This window comes from Malaclemys terrapin, chromosome 1, assembly GCF_027887155.1.
Source record: "Malaclemys terrapin pileata isolate rMalTer1 chromosome 1, rMalTer1.hap1, whole genome shotgun sequence".
Classification (NCBI taxonomy): Eukaryota; Metazoa; Chordata; order Testudines; family Emydidae; genus Malaclemys; species Malaclemys terrapin.
In genome coordinates, this window is record NC_071505.1 from 297,921,652 (window position 1) to 297,939,577 (window position 17,926).

Sequence of the window (17,926 nt, forward strand, 5' to 3'; positions counted from 1 at the left end):
TTGATAGATTTTAAAGTTGAGAACTACATAAGTCCTTCATACCTAAGATATGAATTTTTAAGGGATCTTTTCTGTAAGGTTGTCCTGTAAGTAAGCTTTATAAATAAAATGGTTATTAATTATAAAGCAGTGGTTTCCAATTGCTGCTAGATATCACCTGCACTGATACTTCAGGCTTGTGTGACTGATGTTCTCTGCTCTTCCCGTTGTGCACACTGTAATCCGTGATGGAGCTTGACTTGCTCCAAACCCCAGCTCTGCATGAATGAAAAGAGGTAAGCGCCAGTTTGTATAGCCAAGGTCTTACTCAACTAAATTGATTCATTTGCTTTGAAAGGGTTGGACACCACTTCTTAAAGCAGCCGATTGTCCATAATATCCATGAAATGGGTATTATTCACTTTTCTTTTTGCTTATTAACAATTTTGTGAAACTGTTTTCTTTCAGTTCTTGGTGAAGTGGAATATCTCCTCTTGGAGCGACCAGGTCATGTAGCCTTAAGTAACGACACGGTGTCTGTTGATTTTCAGTACTTTGTCAGTGGTAATGTGACAGCAAAGAATGTATCCATCCTACTGCTGGATGCCAGCACCAACCAGACCATTGCAAAAAAACAGCTTCCATCAAGCCAGTCACGGGGGATAGTAGGGTTTGAATGTTTCTCTTTCAAGACTGCTGGAGACTATTGGTTCAGAATGATCTCTGAGATTGATAATGGCACTGAATTTCACTGGAGGGGTGGGAGCACCCTCCTAAGTGTGGAATGGCCTGTATTTCACATTGACTTGAACAGGACCTCTGAGGTGCTCAGGAGTTCCCTTCAGGTTGGACTTTTCACTAATAAACAATTGTGTGCTATGAATGAGACAGTGGTTTCATTGGACGTGATATTCACCAACAGCCTGTATGAACTAGGAAGATTAAGCTCTAATGAGGCATTGGGAATGCGAATGAGCAAAGGAATCTTTCTCTCTAGATCCCAGTGGGTGGAATTTGACTGCCCACCTGTTGACCAAGAAGTGTATGTCACTGTGTTACTGAAATCATTAGAGACCAACTCAGTCATCGCCTCAACAGGGCCCATAGACCTTATCCACAAATTTGGATACAAACTAGTAGTGGCACCAGAAGTGATGTGCAAGTCGTCCATTCTGGTGTTTATTGTCTCCCCTCCATGCATTGCCATCAATGGGAAGGTTGCTGTGTACAAGGAAGCTCTCAAACGTCCTGGTGAAAGAACGACATGGCTAGATGAAAACTTCCTACGCCCAGGGAGCAACAGAACAGAATTTAACTGCACTTTATTTGACGTGGGAAAAAATAAATATTGCTTTGAATTTTTTGACATTTCAAGCCAAAGCCAATCGCCCCCAAGAGTTAAGGAATGTATGGTGATCCGAAGGAATATAGGTTTGTATTGACATTTTCTATCTTTAATTAGAAACTCTGTAGGAAAATGACCATCCTTCTATATTGTCAATAAGGATGATAACTTGGATTGATGAAGTTGTAGTTTTTGAGTCTCATAGCACCAGACAAAATAAGTCATGATTAACTGCCGATGGAATAAAGTTTAGTTTGTGTGTGAACAGATACACCAGGATGGTTGATAAAGGTGGTACTGCAGTGGTTTAATGTCACCACTACATTAGTGGTACTTTAACCACAAGTCCAAACCTGCCATGACTAGTGGATTATCTGGATATCTAGTCCCAATAGGAACTGAAATCTGGTAATCACAAAGAATTACACGAGAAACTGCTATCCCGGCTAGGGGCCAATTTCTCGCCCATTTGAAATTACTGGGAGTTTTGCTTATGTGATCAGGATTTGGCCATAATGGAAGAATTCTCTCCTGTGTGCATAGCTCATATGTTTCTTTGGCAGTCTTTCAGCTGGGAATGGCAGATGGGAATCCCAGGTTTGGTAGTGGTCACAGTAGCGGTCACAGTAGCAGAGATTATCTGCTCTGTCTATCATGGAGGGAGAGAGAGGAGAGATGAGTGTCAAAATCACTACTGATTCATGGAGGGCAGTTGTAACTAGAGACTGGCTAAGGAGCTGGTGTTTAGATGGGGATTGGGTTTTGAGTGGGATTTGTGTTCAAGGATAACCCAGGGATAGACGTCACTCCATTCTCATGAGCTATTCTGCAGTTTCTGATGACCCTAATCCACAATGTGAAAATGAGCTCTTTCTAGTTTTGGACCTAACCTAGAACCAAATTCATAGGTCAGATTCAAATCCAGGGGTATGACACCAACCATCACTCCCCACAAAATTCAAAGTGTTTTGGATTAGAGCTTCCGATTCTGGCCCAACCCTAATTGTAACAGTCTCCTGAAAGAATGTTTCCTCTGTCTTCTCTTGTGCATGGAAGTGACAGAACTGGAATTTTAGAGCTCCTCATAGATTATAAGTCTCTAAAATTAACACAAGCTTTATATTTTCAGTCCTTCGTAAAATGTTTGTCACATAAGGAAATGCTATAATGTGTGTGGCTTAATTATACTTGTGATGCTATGCTGTTTTACTTCATTCTGTTTTGTAGGTTTTAAAACAACTAACTTTTCAGTTACCAATGTATAGCCTGAAAATTACTTCTAGTCTCACTGCATGGCATCTCATCAACTTCACTTTCCCTCACTACTCTCTTCACATTCTTTCTGACACACACACAAAAAAAATTTACAAATTCAGAAATTCATACATTAATCAAGGCAATTCTTCTATAGCTGGAAGAAGGAGAAAGATTATTGATATTTCTTTCCCCTACCTAGGTGCTTGGATGCTACAGTGCTGTGGTCCGTAAAGTATCTAGTCAGACAGATACTTACAATATGACACAGATACATTCCAGTGCCCATGATTTCTGTTTTATTTTGTGGGATTCACTTTAAGTTATGACTCCCTGCAATTTGCTTTGTATCCTTTGCTTTCACTATTTACGAGCTCCAGCAGAAAGAATCAGGCTACAAATGTGAAGAAAGGATTTATGTAAGTGACTGACAAGTTACTTGTACAGAGCAGATGAAAGCAACCCTACACAGTGTAACTGTAAATAAAATGTCAACTTCAAATTAATTAGACTGCAGCACATCTGACTTTGTGGCAGGGTCTGCAGGACTTCAAAGACCCATGGCAGCATTCTAGATGCACAAGGTATTCTGCAAAGGGTGCAGCTGTCTGAAGACAGCACAAAGATGGAAATCTTCGCTGCCTGTGCATGAGCTGGAATGGCATTCCAAGTCAGAACTCTGTCATGAAGCCCCGCTCCTGAATGATCTGGCTGTGCTTCAGCCCGGCTTGGGATTGTGTTGTGTCCAGGGCCGGCTCCAGGGTTTTGGCCGCCCCAAGCAGCCAAAAAAAAACAAACAAAAAAAGCCACGATCGCAATCTCCGGTGGCAATTCGGCGGGAGGTCCTTTGCTCCCAGCGGGAGTAAGGGACCATCCGCCGAATTGCTGCCAAATACCTGGACATGCCACCCCTCTCCAGAGCGGCTGCCCCAAGCACCTGCTTGCCAGGCTGGTGCCTGGAGCCGGCCCTGGTTGTGTCTAAAGACCTAGATTCCATGGCAGACTGCATTTGTGAAATAAAGACAGATGTGTTACTCCATTTCTTCTTCTACATCTTACAAAAGAAAAATATTAACCTATTATCCTTTTGTAATTCTGGCCTAATGGGCAGTTTGAGCTCAGAGTTGGCTTTGAGATCCTGGGCCCCATACCAAGGAGATTAGGTCACCTTGTGCTGCATTGTGGGTGGAAGGGCACAGGATGCATTTCTTATGCTGTGGCACCCAAGAGCATTAGTGATGCCTGTGAAGAGGGAGTGCCTCACACGTCCTCTGAGTAGTAAATACAGGTCTCTAGGTAACCCTGAACACACCAAAATACCATTCCAGTATTCCCATCTCAGGCTTGGCCTACACTAAACCCCCAAATCGAACTAAGGTACGCAACTTCAGCTACGTGAATAACGTAGCTGAAGTTCGAAGTACCTTAGTTCGAACTTACCTCGGTCCACAGGCGGCAGGCAGGCTCCCCTGTCGACTCCGCGGTACTCCTCTCGTCTAGCTGGAGTACCCCTTTCGACGGTGAGCACTTCCTGGTTCGACTTATTGCGTCCAGACAAGACGTAATAAGTCAAACCCAGAACTTCGATTGCCAGCCGCCGAATTAGCGGCTGGGTGTAGACATACCCTCAGACCCATCCATTTTTAAACAATGTCAGCTTTTGTTGTTGTTGTTGTTGTTTTTTAAAGTCTATCCCTTCTAAGGTTGTGAAATAAACCTTTTAAATGTGAACCAATGCTGTGCAGTTTTTCTAAGCCTGCAGATAGAGGGCCAGTGAGACACTAGCTCAGATCGGTGTGGCCACTCTGACCATTCATCTCAATGGGGTGCTAATGCTGAAGCTTAATGATAGCAGCTTTAATGTAAAAGTTAACTGCTTCTCTGCTGATTTTAGTAAAATCATCCAGCTAATATATGTATCTAGTGTGGCTCTATAACATAGAAGTGTGAGATACAAAATTCCTGTTAGGCCATTGTATGCATCACCTGGGTCGCCGCAAGTTTGTTCTCTTCACCATGTTCTCCTGTATTTTGTCCAGTATTCTTTTAAATGTCCCAAGCAACAAGGCTTGCACCAATTTGCTGGAGAAAATATTCCATGTTCTAGTCCTGATCCCATTTAAAGTCTCTTGGCTTTACTCTAATAAAAATAATCAAAAATAGTATCAATAGCACTCATAATTGGGAAGGTTTTCTTGACTTTTCTGGTCTTAATTTCACCCCATTACACTTAGTTATACCTGAGGATGAAATTCAGCCTGCATGCAATTCCCTTTGACCCCAATGAGAGTTGTACTTTCTTACATCAGGGCTGAATTTTGATCCCTAGTGTTCTTAGTGAGCAATAAAAAGGGGTAAGGAGAAGGTGATTAGTAGCACCTTGAGAGTACAGCTGCTACCAAAGAAGGGTGAAAGGGAACAGGGGGAGAGCCACCATAAGAAGGGGCAGTAGTTACCAAGGGAAGGGAGCAGAAGAGCAGTATCTAGGGAAAGGATGAGACAGATAAAGTTCCATCCAAATTTGTTCCACCAGATCACTGTGTAAATAAGGTTATATTACTCAGACCCCCTTATTCTGTGAGCGTTCTAATCCCTAGGAAGATCTGAGAACCAACTAGTTTTATACCTGAATCCATATCTGACACATTTATCGGATGTGGTTTTAATTGGGATAAAAATAGAATTTGCAGATGGATTCAAAGTAACCAGATATGACAGCATTAGAAAAGTGATCATCTTATGTGCAAGACTGCTCCCTTATTACAAAACTATGCCTGCTTTACAAGTCTCTTAGGGCCCAATCCTACTCCCATTTACATCAATAAGAGAAGGAGCAGGTCCTTAATCTCCATATTCCAGTTAAGTTTTTTATACCTCTGATGCGATGTACTAATATGGACAGCCCTTAACTTCTTGCAATAACTTTGCAAGAGCACTGGATGTGGAATTTTTAGAGGGGTCCTTCTGGGGGAAAAAATTAATCTGAGTTGACTGTTTTGTTGGATAACATGCTATATTAAGGTGTCCCATTGCATAGTGAGAATGAAACACACACAATTGGAGAGAGATGCTACACAAATCAACAATTAACACAGTCACTCACTTGTGTTTGTTTTTCATGAGTCCCGAATTGCCAATGTTTCAAATTGTCTAACTCATCAGTTAAATACCTGCATGTTGATAGGCAGGGCCGGCTCCAGGCACCAGCTTACCAAGCAGGTGCTTGGGGCGGCCACTTCGGAGAGGGGCGGCACGTCCAGCTGTTCGGCGGCAATTCGGCGGACGGTCCCTCACTCCTGCTCGGTGCGAAGGCCCTCCCGCTGAATTGCCCCCGCAGATCGCGATCGCGGCTTTTTTTTTGTTTGTTTGGCTGCTTGGGGCGGCCAAAACCCTGGACCGGGCCCTGTTGATAGGCTCCCCAATTTTACATTAAAAATTCACATTTAACAGTTAGTTTACAGTCTGTGCCTTCTACATTGTAGTAAAGATTTTCACCTGGCTCTTTAGATCCATTTGTCTTTAATGATTTTGTGTCCATGGAGAAAAATGAGCTGTACTTTTTTTTTTTTTTTTTTTTTTTTTTTTTTTTAATTCTAGTAGATTGCAGAGAAAGATTCAGAAGCTTAAACTGTTATCTTTCACAGAAGCTGGGTAATTTCCTCCCATGAGAGACTTTTTGATTATTGTGAGCTCCAAACCTGCAAGGTGTTTAGGCCCAGAGCCACAAAGGTACTTAGGAGCCTGAACCCCAGACTTTGGTGCCTAAGCCCTGGTTTTAGGCTTCATTGTGATTCACGAAAATCCCACTAGGCTGCTACCTAACCTGTAGGTGTCTAACTCACTTGATTCCTAAATTTCTGCTGTAAAAGTTCCCTACCACCTAAGTTTCTACCTCTGGTCATGTGTACAGCTGCCCCACTCTAGGTGTGTGTACAGATATCTCATGTCTAAGCCCCAGAGCGATTCATAAATTGGGGGAAAGATAGGTGTTCCTCCAACTCTCTCACTCATAGGGCCCAATCTGGTAGACAGGTCCCATTCAAAATCTGGCTGGAGAAGATGGTGATGCCAGTGCCTCCCCACCTTGTAACTTTTAGCCCACTGGTTAGAGCACTCAGCCTGGCTAGGGGAGATACAATTTCAATTCCTCCCTCTGCCTATGGGGGAGAAATGATTTGCACAGAGGTCTCCCACGAGAGTGCTTTAACCACAGAGCTATGGGACAGTCCTATGGGGGGACTCCCTCAATCTCTCCTGTTGAAGCTGTTCCACTTTGGATAAATGATTTAGTCATTGGGGGAGGGTGGTTGTTGGGGGTTCCCCCCTCCCAGGTGAGTGCCCTATCCACAAGACTCTAGACTCATTCTGTCTCTGGCCCAATGCCTGTTTAAGCATTTACATACAATGGAAGAGCTTCAATAGGAGAGACTGAGGGGACCTGACATCAAAATAACCCCTAGCTCAGTGGTTAGACTAGGTTCCCAAGAGATGGAGGAAGACCTCTGTTCAAAAGTGTTCTCCTCAGACAGAGGGAGAATTGAACCTGCGTCTTCCACATCCCAGGTGAGTGTGCTCACCATGGGGCTAAAGGCAGCAAGGTAGGTAGCACCAGTACCACCACCTCCTCAAGCATCTTGTGTGGCATGAGGCAGGCAGCAAACTCATTCTGGCAAGCAGCAGCTTAGACACCAAACCCACCTGACTCCAGGAGAGGGGTTCCTGGTTGGGAACGCCAGCAGAAATAGGTGCCTGGAATTAGGCATTTAACTCCATGAGAGGGGAGGGGTTTAGGATACCCCCATCTTGTCAGCATTTCCCATTAGCTACCATAGGCAGCTCCTTGCCTCACATGCTGGCTTTTGTGGATTGTATTCCAAGGTGTCTGTCTCTCCCAGTTCATTGTACAGGGAACCTGGGCACCTAACTCAGGTTTTTCAGATTACGTTATGGTTCCTGTGATTTTCTAGGTGCCTAAAAGTAGAGTGTTGTGAAGTGCAGTATTGCAATACCCCAATCCTTTTGTAGATTCATACCCAAGTATCTTCTGTAAGGAGTTGTGCGCTCTCAGCTCCTACTGAAGTCATTGCAGAGATGAGGCGAATTGGTACCTCACAGGACAGGGCCTGAGATTAGAAAATATCTTTGATTTAAATTGTGTGTATTTTATTTAGTCTCTGAGCCTGATCATGTGATCTACCCAGCACCCTCATCTCCTACTAAAGTGAACAACAATTGGGGAGCTCAGCACCTTTCAGTATCTGGTCCTATATCTGAATGAGATTAACAGGGGTAAAACCAAGGTGTATCTAACACACATGCGTGACACACTTGTCACAGAGGCATATAAAAGAGAGTAAACTGATAACCTAAGGCTCCAATCCTGCAATCATTTATGCATGAAAGTAACTTCAAGCATGTAAGTAATCAGATGAGTTCAACAGGACTACTCACCTGTGTAAATTTACTGATGTTGGCATGTTTGCAAGTATTTGCAGGATTGGGGCCCAAAGCAGTTAAAATCCTCATATTTAAACACAGTTTCATTTTTTCCCTTTGGTCCTTTGCAAGTAATAACACAGCATGAACAATACCACACCTAATGTACCATAACCTCCATCTCTGTTATACAACCACATTCTTTAATTCTTTAGATTTGTGTAAATAGTTCATGAGTCAGGGGTTAAAGCAAAAGTCATGGGACACTATGAGGTTAAGAATGATGTAATTAAAAACAGATTTCATGACCTGTATAAGTAATAGCAACACCATAATTATTAAAGAGAGAGAAAAAAAAAAACAATTTACTTTTCCATCATTCATGTGGTTTTACTTTTTGCATTTTACCCCTCCTAGATAATGAAAATAGTCAGTTTAGTGGTTTTGTTTCTGGTCCATTTCAAATCAGTTCCTATAAGCCAACTAATAATATTTAATGGGGACAATCCCAAGATATCTATCACACATTGTTCTGTCTCTCCAAAAAAATCGCACCAGGTCTAATGAATTTTATTGGAGTTTAAGGGTGTGGTTCTATTTTTCTTTCAAAATGTTATTTATAGCATTCAAAAGTTGGCAGGCATGGTCACTTTCAGCTTCTGGATTCTCAGTGCTGTAAAGTTTCAGTTATGAACACAGCAAGAGGCTGTTGAAATTCAACCAAAAACTGCTTTTGTTGCATTTAAAATAACAAAAATGCATTATGCCTTGAACCCTGCCCCGTTAAAAAAAACTTAAATTTTCATCCTAATACTCCTCATTGAGAGCCCCCTCAAACAATAAAAGATTAGGACCTCTAAAACACTGTTAAACTAGTGGTTCAATAACATTATTTGTGTGCTATGAAGATAATAGGAGAGAAACCAACTCTGCTTTTTCAATAGTCCCTTTGGGCCTCAGCCTCCTCTCCCAGCAGTATAAATCGGGGTAACCCCACTGAAATCAATAGTGATGCTAATGTAAAACCAGCGTACACAAGATAGGAATCGGGCCCTATACATGCCTAAACTGATAAGACATTAGAAAGACTTGTGGATTCATTTCTATTTGCTATTGTACAAGGCATATCCTGCTGGCCTTAGTTAACAGACTAGGAGTGCAATCCTGCTGCCATTGGAGGCAATGGAATCATTGCCCCTGACTCCGATGGGAGCAGGCATAGGCCCCAGTAGCTGTTTGCTTTGCAGTGTTACAATTGCAGAGTTGGGATTGATTAGTTTTTATATAAAGGAGGGATAGTTGAAAGCTTTGCTGTAAGATGAAATGAGTCTGGCTGCATTCCTCATTGCTCTGATTTCATGTATCCACAGAAACATGGAGCCTGTGGCAGCCCTGGAGTTCTTGCAGCGTGACCTGTGGGGATGGAGTCCGTGAGCGACACAGAGAATGTCTCACATCGCTGCCAGCAAAACCAGGCTGTGTTGGGACACCGAAAGAGACTTCGCTGTGCTCTCTAGAGGAATGTTCTAGTATGTGGTCCTGCTTTCTTTAAAGCTTTTCTCCTTGACATGTGTCTGCTTTCTCTGGAGAAAACAAAATGCATGTTATTATAATAGGTTTGAGAAACTAAAGCATTTAAACCAGTCTTTGTGACTTCTTATTCACTGCGGATGAGATCCTGGCCACATTCAGGTCAATGGAAAACTCCCACTGACTACATTGTGGCCAGGATCCCTGGAGTAAATTCCACCAACTGGCTGATGGAAACCCATGCAATACTTTCCGTCTGTGTGTTTGCCGGGGATAGAGAGATATAGGCAGCATGGCTGGTCCAGTGACACTCATACCATGGAGGTGGATTCCACGTTGGCATCACATCTGCCAGCAAGGAAGGGAGTACTGGGGATGGGCTAGGGGAGAGGTCACTGGTCACAATAGGGATGAATCTGGGCTGGCTCAGTCTGTCACAGTTGCTCACGCAAAGGAAGTCAGTAAAGAGTCACACAGACAGTCCAGCTTTATCGCTAGCTTCTGAACAGAGGAGAGAGATTTTTAATGTATTTCAAAATATATATGAAAAATAATGCCAATAATGAAAATGTATTTCAAATACGATAAAACCGGAAGTTTGTGTGGAACAGATTGAGAATATATTAACCATATGTATAGCCATATGGAGTCTGGTGCTGTTGGGTGCTGAGTACTTCCTGTCCATCAGCCCTTAGCATTTTTATCTGGGCCTGCAAACCCACATTATTGACTCCCACTCTCCCAAGTGTAACAGTCTTCTGCTACACTTCCTTTAGAACATAATACTGGGTCTGACCAAAGGTCTATCTAGCCCAGTATCCTGTCTTCCAACAGTGGCCAATGCCAGATGCCCCAGAGAGAATGAACAGAACAGATAATCATCAAGTGATCCATCCCCAGTTGCCCATTCCCAGCTTCTGCCAAACAGAGGCTAGGAACACAATCCCTGTCCATCCTGGCTAATAGCCATTGATGGACCTATCCTCCATGAACTTATCTAGTTCTTTTTTGAACCCTGTTATAGTCTTGGCCTTCACAACATCCTCTGGCAAGGAGTTCCACAGGTTGACTATGCGTTGTGTGAAAAAATACGTCCTTTTGTTTGTTTTAAACCTGCTGCCTATTAATTTCATTTGGTGACCCCTCGTTCTTGTGTTATGAGAAGGAGTAAATAACACTTCCTTATTTACTTTCTCCACACCAGTCATGATTTTGAAGACCTCTATCATATCCCCTCCTCAGTCATCTCTTTTCCAAGCTGAAAAGTCCCAGTCGTATTAATCTCTCCTCATGTGGTAGTCGTTTCATACCCCTAATAATTTTTGTTGCCCTTTTTTGAATGTTTTCCAATTCCAATATATCTTTTTTGAGATGGGGTGACCACATCTGCATGCAGTATTCAAGATGTGGGTGTACCATGGATTTATATAGAGGCAATATGATATTTTCTGTCTTATTATCTATCCCTTTCTGAATGATTCCCAACATTCTGTTTGCTTTTTTGACTGCCACTGCACATTGAGTGGATGTTTTCAGAGAACTATCCACAATGACTCCAAGATCTCTTTCTTGAGTGGTAACAGCTAATTTAGACCCCATCATTTTATATGTATAGTTGGGATTATGTTTTCCAATGTGCAGTACTTTGCATTTATCAACACTGAAACATTGTTCCTGCTACACTCTTCCCCTCTGTGCATAAATCAATGTGTACCCATTTTGCATACCCACAGAATGTCTCAGCTGTGCAAGTTACACTGGCTTACTGCCTCCCTGCCAAGTTACCCTTACACCTGTTTTCTGATCTTCCTGCACCAAAGTCAGATTTATGCCACTACAGAATTATGCATGAATTATTTAATCTTGTATAAAATTTAAAAGATGTTTTCACATTGTGCTCCAGCTCTGGGTACTGCTGACCTTGTGCTGTAAATAATAGCATCAGACCATCCTCTGCTGTGTCTCTGGTCCATCTAGGAGAGTCTGTTTCAGCATTATTATATTTGTATTATTTAGTCCAGTAGATGGAGCAAGTGGCCGAGTAACAGAAGCCAGCACAGAGGGTTGGAACCCTGGTGGAAGGGCTGAAGAGGAGAGGTAGAAATAAATAAAAAAGATCAACAAGCAGGAGTGAGAAAAGAAAATAAGGAGAGAAGGAAAAATGAATAACTAAAACATTCCGATCCAGATTCTTTTCTCTTTTCCACTGGTATAAATCAAGAGTAACTCCATGGGTTTCAATCACAGCCACAGCCACACTTTGCCAAATTCTGGTCTTGTTTCTCTTCTGATGGCATCATCTTTCCCCACACCTCCCACTGTGTGACTCTAAGAATTTTGTAGTGCTACTTGGACAGTGAGCCTCTAGTGACCAACTGAGTGCAGCTTTTTTGACATTACTCTGAAAATGAATGTACATGTTATCTATTAAATGAACTGCCAGACTTCCTGAATGAGTGACATGCCACGCTGCAGTTGCATTCCATATGGATCTGTTGAGCCAAAAATATGTACAGGTCTGTCTCATCTTACGCTGGGGTTACGTTCCGCGGTCAACGCGTAAAGTGAAAACCGCGTATAGTCAAAATTACATTGAGTGTAATAGCGGGTGGAATCGCCCGCACTACAGGAACAGTATTTAAATTGTTATTTTTCTCTTTTTTGTTGTTTTTTGTTTTGTTTTTGCCGACCGCGTAAAGCTTAATTCGCACATGTTAAATGCGCGTAAGATGTGACAGACCTGTATAAATAACAAGCTGATTATCAAGGTGGCATTTTACAAAGGGCGTGGGAAGGAAAAAGTCTGTTTCTGAATTCTGGAGTATACATGTGGTTTGGTGACTGCAGCTATGAATTCTACATCTACACTGCAGTTAGTTGAGCAGTCATTGTGGAACACTGAAAAGCATTCTGGGAATGTATATGGTGGACACTCCATAACGTACATGTAAATGTGTAGAGTGGATACTGGATGGCCTGAGGGACTGGTAAAAGGATGCCTTAGCCTTTCACTTTTAGATCACTGATTTCTATCCAGGTCTGGGCAGTAGCAATGGAACATAACTACCATCAGAAAACTGTTTAGTGGCCTATAAGAAATTAGTGTTTGGACACCATGGTAACAGGCACTAAATAAAAAGCTAAGATAGATAGAAATTAGAAAAGGAGTGTTGTCTAATGGCTAGAAAAGTAGATTTGGAGCCAGGATTTCGGGGTTCTATGACTATGATTGATTTGCTGGTGACCTTGGGCAAAATCACTCAATCTCTCTGCGTCTTGGTTTATTCTTTGGTAACATGGGTATAATACTTGTCCTGGTGTGCTGTGAGGCTTAATTAATGTTTGTAAAATGCTTTGAGACCCTCATAACATGCACTATAGTTGTGCAAAGTATTGTTACCAGGATTTCTCTTGAAAGTCCCTCTCCAGTTCATAACAGACAAATATCAATAACAAAAACCCCAAGACTTTTTCTTAGCCCAGAACTGAATGGGCATGGAGAATACTCTGTTGTCTGACTCCCAGAGGTGTAACACTGGGTGAGAGTTGGAGAAACATTCTCAGGGCAACGTGGGGGAATTTGTGCTGCCACTGCTTATGCTGTCCATCTTCTCTCCAGACCTCAGGGCTGTCAAGCCACTTACCTTTCACATCGGGGATCTGCCTGGCACGAGGGGAACAAATACCTTTCACAAACCCTAAAATCAGTTGAAAAATAATTTTAATTGCTGGGTTACCCTAACCACTAGGCTGACCTAATAGATCAATTCCAATAACAAATTGTTAACTCCTGGATAGCACTTTTCATCTGTAGATTTCCAAGTGCTGTTCCAAAAAGAGCAAGTATCTTTATCCCGATTTTACAGATGGGGAAACTGAGGCACTGGTAGTGATGTGGCTTGCCCAAGGTCAGCTAGCAGACCAATGGCAGAGCCTGACACCCCCTCACCTGATCATACTGCCTCTATGTGCTTGCGCCTTTCATAGAAACCCTACCAACTCTTGCAAAAAGCTTCCCACTGGATTTGCGAAACTCAAACCTAAGAAAAGCCATTAGGCTCAGGTGTATAAAATATTCTTCTGGCATCATGAAAAGAGGTGAGACTAGCAGAAGTAGGTAGCAAATGAAGTTTAAAAGGTAGACAGGTCTGCAGGGCCGTCAATATAAAGTAGGTGGATTTGCTGCTGCAAATCAAGGTTTATCCTCTTTTATCTGAAGAAGAGAGATGTGAGCTAAGGACATGCTGGCAAATAGACAATTTAATGTATTTTATTCATTGATTTTCTTTTTTTTAATTGTATAATATCTTACTAAAACTCCAAATGTCCAATGAAAATGCAACTTGGATAACAGAATGTGTTCACTCTTTGTTACAGTTATAAAGCCTACCACCCCTCCTTCTGTACAGCACCAAGAGGACCAGAAAGCTAATAATATAGTCACCATCACTGGCATCTCCTTGTGCTTGTTCATAATCCTAGCCACTGTTCTCATCACCCTGTGGAGGAAGCTCTGCAGAGCTCAGAAGTGCAGCACTTCTGTGCGCTGTAACTCTGTCCATTCGCCCAGCTGCCACAAGAGCTCCGACGAAGAGAACATCTGTCAAGCTGGCACGCAGCGGGAGAGCTTTTCCGCGGGCAGCGAAGCGCCTCGAGTACAAGCCGGAGAGCCTGTTAACATACCTTTGACCTGTAGGAGGAGCCTTCAATTTGCTCAAGAAGAGGACACCTCTGTCAGTGACAATTTTCAGTCAAATGCTCAAAAAATAATCCCTCCAATTTTCAGCTATCGCCTTGCACAGCAGCAGCTGAAAGAGATGAAGAAGAAAGGCCTGACTGAAACCACAAAGGTGTATCACGTATCTCAGACACCTCTGACTGACACCGTTATTGATGCCACGGCTGTGCTTCCCCTGGGCACAGAAAACCAAGAGGAGGCTGCTGCACACAAATTCAGGATCAAATCTCCATTTCTGGATCAGCCAGTCAGTCATCTCAAATTCCCTAGGGAAAAATCTAATTCTAGGGTGGACTCTGTACTGTCACAGGCCAATCCTGTAACAAGCCCTAGTCAGACCCTCATTAGACGAGCTCACCTGAAATACCAAAATAACAAAGGGGAGCCGTTAGAGAAAGGCTGTCACAGAAACCCACAGTTCAGAAGAACAGCCAGTTTCCATGAAACTAAAAAGGTCAGGCCCTATAGGGAACGGAGCATGTCCACTCTTACCTCACGGCAGATTCCTCTTTATAGTGCCAGGACCAGAACGTGGGGTCAGGCACTGGAAGACAAATCCCGGCCAACATGTAAAGATGCTGATCCAAGTTCTGAAAAGTTTGACCAGTCTCATTGCACTCTGTTAGCTGGTGAGCCACTGAGCTATGGCACAAAATACTGCCACAAAGGGGGCCCTCCAGTGGGGAGGCCGGATCTGATCAGTCACCGTCAGCCTGCAGGCCAAGTAGCAGGAGCTGACAAACCAGAGCCAAACAGAAACAGGAGGGGCTCTTCACCAAACCATCGAGGGGCTTTGAGGAAAGAACCCATCTCAACTCTGAAAGATAATTACCAGCGAGGCAGTGCTCTAAGCCCTGTCCAGTACAGAAAGGACAAATGCCAGAGCTTCCCCACAGACCCTGAATTTGCCTTTTATGATAATAATTCTTTTGGCTTAACAGAATCGGAGCAATGGATGATTGACCTGCCTGGATATTTTGGTTCAAATGAAGAAGATGAAACAAGTACTTTAAGTATTGAGAAACTGGTGATCTGAATGACTGATTGCAGTACTGTAGGGCGGGGGTGTGAGAGAAGAGCTGCAAAATCTGTTGGTTTATAATAAAAGCAATAATGGAAACCAGGTTCCAGCTGTTTGGGGCAGGAGGGAAATCCTACGGCCTGATTTGTGAGCATGCATTTCTTTTTAATTAATAGAAAGGGCTTTGATGTCATTGTTTTGTCTAGTACACACACATAACCTGGGAAAGCAAATGGAAATGATAGTGTGACACAGAGAAAATCGAACAGATTTTATTCTATAGAGCACAGAAAAGAGTAGTGCTCAATGAATAATTTATACTGAATCATGAATCCAGTCAATTTAGACTCTTTTTCTGCTTGCGGACCATCCACTAGCAGAGCACGATATCCTGTAACATCTGTTCAACACTATTTAATGAATTGTTTCACAGTTTTTTTTAACCTAGGTTGTGAACAGTTTTCAGCATATCTTTAACATTCACTATTGGTCATGGGGTTCTGCGCATCCGTTGGGTGCCCCCGCTTGTCCAGTGTGGGGCTGATACACTCCGCCACACAGTCATCAGGACTCTCAGCTGGGCCAGACAAACACAATCAGGAACTCTGGCCCACAGTGAGGGGCTGAACAGGCGAACCGTCTATAGCTCCTGAGCCTCCTGGCTGTGGCAAACAATCACAAACAGGCCTTCAGCCCCTTGGGTGGGGCAGAGTAACTAGTCTATAGCTGGGGTCTCTGGCGGTAATAGCCACCTGCCAGTGCCGAGCCCACCCTGCTCCACCAGGTTCCGACCCAGGGCCCTGTGGAGCCTGTAGTCTCCCTCTTCAGGATTCAAGTATCAGCTCCCAATATATTCCCTCGGTCACTTCCTACCTCTAAGTCCACTTTGGGCTTGTCCTCCCGGGCAGAGGCTTGGCATCTCCGTTGGCCTTCATAGATGGGGATCCCTCATCATATAGTCAGGGAGACTCGCTTCTGTAATCTGGAAGGCTGGTGGTACCTCAGCGGGAGCTGGCAACGCATGTCTGTCTTCCTTCTCCGCCAGCCAGGACTGGAGTGAGCTGTTCCCTTTTATCTGCTCCCTCCAACTGGAACATGTGCAGCAGAGGTGAGAGGGCCTGGCCTCTTGGGCCAAAAGTGACTGGTTAACCCCTGCTTGCCCAGTGCAGCATTGACACACCCCATCACATTATTGAACTGTGTTGATTGTTTGTAACTGGTCAGATAATTCATGTGGTGTTTTTCCTGTTCCCTGATTAGATGAGGAGAGCATGAGCAATTCTGGAGTGAATACTTGTTTACAATTTGGTTTTTGTGATTCATCACATACAAGACCTCGCCATTTGTTTTCTGATACTGTTGGTGCCAGGAAAGCTTGAGATTGCACAAACGTGTGGAAAGGAACAGAAAAGCATTGTAGAAAATAAACAGACTAGGTCTGCTAGTGTGGTCAAGGAAAATTCATTAACAAATTTGAGTACTTGCTAAAACTGTTATTGCAGTATTCTTACCCACCTGTAGAAGCCAGTGAAAGACCTCTTACCTTCTCTCCTTCATTGTAATGCTCTTTCCCTGTATTAAATGTTGTATTTTTATTTTTGCTTAAACAAGTTGACAGATACTACAGCAAGATACAAATAAATTATGAACAAAATCAGTGGAACAAAATGCCTATTTAGTTAAGATATGCTTTGCAAACAAAAGGAAATTAACTCATCCATGTCTGTTGATTCCTGGAGAACCTTCTCCATAGGCACGTTTATTTCACCAGAGGATATTTAACAAATGGGATTGGACACTGCTGCACTTGCTCAACGCTTTTAGCAAAGTCACTGCACACAAAGGAGATGCAAAGAGTGGCAGGCAGGGCAGTTTGACTCAGCTCTTTACTCCAGCCATTTATTGGAATAACAGATTCTTCAGAGGTATAGAGAAAACAGGTGGAAGGAATACATTAATGGAGGAAACAAAGAAAATAAAAGAAGCCTCAGATGGAGATTGAAAAGGGAGGGTTTGGGGTAGGGAAGAGACACCTGACAGTTTTAAACTACCCCGTCCTCATAGTGCCAGGCTTCCCTTTCAGCAGCTCATCCCCTGGTAACCTGTAATCCACATTCCAGTGAAAAGCTAAATTTGGAAATGCTCAATATTTCAAATATAGGCTCAGATCCTGCAATGCGCAGGCACATCCCTACATCTTCATAGAGCCCCACTGGTGTTAGTAATAGGAGATTCGATCATTAGAAACATAGGTAGCTGGGTTTGTGATGACTGGGAGAACCATATGGTGACTTGCCTGCCTGGTGCGAAGGTTGTGGATCTCTCGAGGCATCGAGATAGACTTATGTGTAGTGCTGGGGAGGAGCCGGTGGTTGTGGTACATGTAGGTACCAATGACACAGGGAAGGGTAGGAGAGACGTCCTAGAGGCCAAATTTAGGCTGCTAGGGAAGAGGTTGAAATTCAGGACATCTATGGTGGCATTCTCAGAAATGCTTCCAGTTCCACGCGCAGGGCCAGGTAGGCAGGCAGAGCTTCAGAGTCTCAATGCGTGGATGAGACGATGGTGTAGAGAGGAGCAGTTTAGATTTATTAGGAACTGGGGAAACTTTTGGGATAGGGGG

The 17,926-nt window shown here is 43.2% G+C and overlaps 1 protein-coding gene across 2 annotated transcripts in view; it reads left to right on the forward strand.

Moving 5' to 3' along the window:
• Positions 1-16,961, forward strand: part of THSD1 (thrombospondin type 1 domain containing 1) — a 36,443-nt gene extending 19,482 nt beyond the window's left edge. The window contains exons 4-6 of one of the 2 annotated variants that reach the window (XM_054015213.1): positions 448-1,410; positions 9,385-9,543; positions 13,922-16,961. In XM_054015213.1, coding sequence (XP_053871188.1) covers positions 448-1,410; positions 9,385-9,543; positions 13,922-15,318 — 2,519 coding nt within the window. In that variant the 3' untranslated portion in view covers positions 15,319-16,961. The remainder of the gene's footprint in view (positions 1-447; positions 1,411-9,384; positions 9,544-13,921) is intronic. The other variant, XM_054015214.1, reaches the window with a different exon arrangement.
• Positions 16,962-17,926: the final 965 nt, after the last annotated feature.